A 5245-nucleotide genomic window follows, 5' to 3' on the forward strand; every position below is an offset into this window, starting at 1 on the left:
GTTTAAAACAGTGTTTCTCAAATTATGAGCCATGAACTTTGGAGTTAAACAGGGCAGGGTTTAGAGAGTAAGAGAAACTAAAACTAAATAGACCAATATCCTCCTTATTTGGTTTCTTCAATTTCTAGTCACTTCTCATTAGGAAATCACAGGGCTACTGTTTAAATAAACCAACTGTCATCCTTCATCTAAACTTCCCTCCCATCATCTCTTTTCCTTCTATCTAAATAAATTCAGTAGATCAAAAGTAAAATTTTAAAAATGATCACTTTAAAAGTGAATCAAAAAAGAAATATATTAATTTGGCTATTTTTTTTTCAAATTATGAAAATGACACCAGTAATTTTCCTTTGATGAGGTTGCAAGACATATAAAAACCTTAGATTCTCTTCCCACATTGGCCAAGAACAATTTTAAGCATTATCAGTTCTAAGTCCTTACAAAAAAGATTTCTCTAACATAAAGAGCTAAATTCTTCCAAATACCAGCCACCCCCGCCCCACTGCAAAAAAAATAAAAAATAAAACCCAAAACCAAAACCAAAATCCCCTCAGTCTACAAGTCAATTTAATTGAGCACATATTGTTTGTTCACTAAGCAAATATAATAAAGGCTATAGGAATAGTTAATCAGACTTATTGACTCAAAAGCTGGGAAAAAAAGAAACCATCAGAATTTGATAAGGTCAGGAGACTCAGTATCCAAGGTTTCTGGGTGGGATACTCACAGGCCTCCACCTGAGAATGTACTTGGAAATGTGAGACGGCTGTGGTGCATTCCACTGGATGGGGTGAGAGTTGGGCTGACTCGGAGTCTCAGTGATAAATACTTCGACAGGACCACTTGAGCCTGGGAATGAAAATGTAACATTTAATTATCTTAGATATTCACTCCAACTTAAAACTGTGTACATGGACAGTCATCATTACAAACAGCTTTGCTTGTCGTTAAATGTGAGTATAGTAAAATTATTTGGGATTAGTTAATCTTTTAAATATTTACGTTGAAAATCAATGCAGCAAATCCATTTTTAGCTGATAATTACTGTTCTTCATATGAGAAATGCAAATCGTAGTTGTTTATAGCAAATAAAATACATTTTTAAAAAAATGTCTCTTGGCTTGCTTTTATTTTCTCTATTATCAAAGTAAGAATTGTGAGAAAATTGTGAAACGATCCTATAAAAATAATGTAATACAGAATGCAAACTTCATTTACTTATTGTATTGAGCCTCTTTTAAAGCAAATTCTAATTTTGGAAGGTTTTCATCAAGAATGAATCTACTACCTAAGAAGGAAACAACATTCCAAAGGCCATATGAGATGATGTAAAACAAACACATTTCTAAATGGGGGTAGAATCTTAGACAAATAGGCAAAGGTAATAATTAAAGACCTAGTTTTATTTCTCATCAGTCTAAGCAATCTATCAGTTTGGAAAAAACATCTCGTTTTATTTTTATTCAAGAAGTGTATTCCCAAATCACACCATTGATCCATAAAATTATTAAGTGATTAAACTTATTTTTTTCCAAAATCAGTTATCAACAGAAATGACTTTATGAAGTATATACTAAATTCCGTATTTCTACATCTTGATGTATATCACTGCTAACAAAATTTAAAGTATGGTTTTGGTTCTTTTGTCTAAAAAAATGAGGAAAATAAGGGAAGTAGCATCAATTTCTAAATAGTGTTAACTCCATTTAAGATAATAATGAAATAGCTAGAAAATTTATGCTTGCAGAACAGAAAACTATCTTTTCTTAAAACACTATCTTTATGATGTCAGTCAATGTTTAAATTACTAGAAATAAAAATCATGTCTTATAATAACCTTTTCAAGAATTTTTAACTGACACTCTGTCAAACAGAGCAAAATTTTGCATGTGTAGTAAAGCACTTCACCAGATTATTAACAGATTTAAGTTTTCTGAAAGCTTCTAGGAAAAACTACATTGATTTTCAAGCTTTATTATCTAAGCTGTTAAATTATCTTTGAAAACAAAGCTTTCTGTAGCAGAAAAACATGTAACTTGGATATCCATGTAGATTCAGAAATTCTAGAACAATATGCTCACTGCCACACCAGTAACAATTCCAGGTTGGTTGAAGATTAACAAATACTTTGAATCGTAATTCCATTTAATGCACATATTTCCAAGCCACACGAATACCAAAATACCAGAATGCATAAAATTATCAGTTTTTCATTTTAAAGTTGTATGCATTTCACAGAACACATAGGATGTTTGTTTTAATCAATTGGCCTAAGTCAATTCCATGTCCCTGTTTGAATTGCCCCTTCTGTTTATGAAGATCCTTACAAAGGGAAACACATTTTTAAAGACAACTATTCAAGAAAAATTTTGGAGATGTGACTATTTAACGTACTTCCATGTAGATCAGGAAAGCTAGGAATATCATGTCCTTAATTATTTATGATAATTGGCATAGGGTTATTTAAATATTGATCCTTTAAAGAAATCCATCTACAATTTCCTCTATAAAGAGACATCTGATACACAGTTTATTTAGTTTTGTCAATCACGATTTTGAGGGGGGAAAAGCTTATAATGGTTAAATGTCTACTAAGTTTTAAAAAAGCAACATAAATGACCTTTACTGTTCACCTCTAAGCCTAATCATATTTCTACATCCACAAGGACACAAGGAGGAGGATAAAAACGGGCAGGGAAAGGAAGGAAAAAGGGTACTGCAATGGTTTTTACCCCAACCAAAGTGGAACAAAACTACGGGTCCCTTTTGCTTTCATAAGATTTCAACACTGGTCTGAAATTCTACGTTTTAAAATTTAGCCTTGTGCCATAGCCCACCTTTAAAGGAAATGGACTGAACAGCAATGGAATTTAGCATGTTTTTGTTCAGGAAGTAAAGAGACTGTGACAGTTATTTCTTAGATCAATTAAATTCCTCTATACTAGCTTATACTACATATAATTACTCTAGCTTATATTACGTACCTTTGAAGACAGAAAAGGTAAAAATTATGACATCTTTTACATTATTAGATTTAAATTTTTGACAATCCTTTTGCTACTGGTAGTTGGTATAACTTTTTAAGTTAACTTAATTGGCATATACTAGCTATTGCCATTGTGAAATCTTTACTCCCTCTCTTATTCAATATGAATAAACTAACAATAAAATGGTTGAGATGATACCAAAAAAAGGAGATAGTATAATGTCTACACTTTTAAAATTAGTTTAAAATAAAGTCTAACTGAGTAATTTCCAATAGTAGTGTCCTTGGAGAAGTTAAACATTTATGATTTTTTGACTCATTTATTTTTTCTCTATTTATTTTGCTGAGATCTGTGCTTTTCTAGTTGCTTATTGACAAACCAAATGTCTCTTATCTTTTGCTAGTTTGAACAACTCTACCAAGTTCTCTGTAGGAGGAACAAACAGGGCAGAACTCAGAGACAATCTATTGGTAATCTGTTGTTCCTTTATTCTCACCACACTCTTAAAGCCCTACATGCTAGGCCACTGAGCAAACCAGAGATACAGATAAGCACCAAAGAGCGTATCTGAGGTCAAATGCCAATCTCTTCCCTCCAAAATCGCCTCTGTGCTCAGTGAGCTCTTGCTGTTCTCCTTTTTAAAGAGTAGGAGTAAGGTCAACATGTAAAACTCCAATAACTCAAGGATTCCTTCCTTTACGGATTTTATCTCTAACATGTCCACCTAAATGCTTCCAGCAAGCATATATTAAGTTACAAAACATTAAGTGACTCCTACACCCAAATCCTCCAAGAAATACAACTTAGGAGGTTGATCAATCTGTGCTATAAGCCTTCAAAAGCAAAGTCACCTTCCCCAGCACTGACAGTGTCTGAGGGTTGGGAAAAGCAGAATCTTCCAAGTTCCCGGAAAAGGTGCATCTGGGTGTTTAGTACTTAGGATGGAACTTTAAAGGTAATCAGCTACAATCTCCCCATATTACAGATGAGGAAATGGAGGAGTGAGGCTTGGCTAACACTACCTTTGGCCAAGTTGTTCCCATAGCTTGTTCTCTGTCACAGTGAATCTCTTATTACAGAGTTAATTTAATCTTAATTTCTGTCGCATGCAGATTCTGACACCCTGAAACTCTTTTTTATTTCTGAATGTAGGCCATATTTTAAGTCAAACATTAGTGAAGACTTTGGAGATTTTGTACCTCAGCAGTTGCTCAAATAACTGATGTCTTTTAATTAGCCTTTCATGTTTTTGTAACATGTTTTGTTGTAATCACTCAGTGAATATTTAAATGCAATTTTTCCCCCAAATGAATTAATTACACCTACAGCTAGGTATGACGTCTTTGTGACCTGGAAAAACTCAGCAATAAACATTTGAGGGTGTTTGAACTGTGTGGGCAGAGAGTTGACCAAGTTACTCAACCCTTGGCCCAACATACTGTGTTCCTGGCTGCAATTGATCAAATAAATGAGAAGTTTGATACAAAGGGAGCTTAGATGACATGTTGAATGAACACGTACCCTAGGTTGCATTTCATGCCATCTCTCTACACAGCTTCTCTGTTAAGAATCATAATATACAACCCCAAACCTTTACTCCCAGCATAACTCACTTGGTGGTTTTTATTTCCATGTATGGATATAAGATGAAATCAGCCAGAGTGTCTTAACCTAATGGCATATTTTACAGTGTTAAGAAGTAAAATTATAGACAGGCACATCTTCATAGCCTTCTCTACCTTTTACTTGACAGAGGAAGAGAGAAAAGTTATTTTGATGAAAAATTCAATTATTAGATAATAATAGGAGAAAAGGGTGGGAAAGAGGGGAGACCCCCAACTTAGGCATGAGATCATTAATAATCACTGCCCTGTTGTTATAACCCAATTGGCAGTTCTCAACTTGCAGTAATAGAGCTACTTACTTGGATAGGTCTGTAAAGGTTGGCAATGCCACTCCCCAATGCCACGGCCATAGCAGTAGCACTGGTATCTGACACCATGCACATACTTCTCCCATGAATCTCCAATTTGATAAAATGTTCCAGTCTCTGAATCCTGGCATTGGTCTAAAATACACACAAGGAAAAGATAAACAGCCTTGAAGACTTAAAACTATGAATTTAATTTCAGGGTGCTAGAGCATACATTTAGTTTGAATAGAAATTTGCAACTGTCCTTACACATATATGCAGTCAAAAAAGTATTTTGTTCACATTCTTTACCTTACAGGACAATTTGTAATAATAATAAAAAAAA

General features: G+C 33.8%; 1 protein-coding gene across 1 annotated transcript in view; it reads right to left on the reverse strand.

Annotated features, from left to right (window-relative positions):
• FN1 (fibronectin 1) overlaps window positions 1-5245 on the reverse strand; it is an 82124-nt gene that overhangs the window by 60367 nt on the left and 16512 nt on the right. The window contains exons 10-11 of the mRNA XM_011964681.1: window positions 4912-5094; window positions 724-849 (exon numbers count right to left, since the gene is read on the reverse strand). Of these exons, the coding sequence (XP_011820071.1) occupies window positions 724-849; window positions 4912-5094 (309 nt within the window). The remainder of the gene's footprint in view (window positions 1-723; window positions 850-4911; window positions 5095-5245) is intronic.

Source organism: Mandrillus leucophaeus, unplaced genomic scaffold (assembly GCF_000951045.1).
Source record: "Mandrillus leucophaeus isolate KB7577 unplaced genomic scaffold, Mleu.le_1.0 Scaffold70, whole genome shotgun sequence".
Classification (NCBI taxonomy): domain Eukaryota; kingdom Metazoa; phylum Chordata; class Mammalia; order Primates; family Cercopithecidae; genus Mandrillus; species Mandrillus leucophaeus.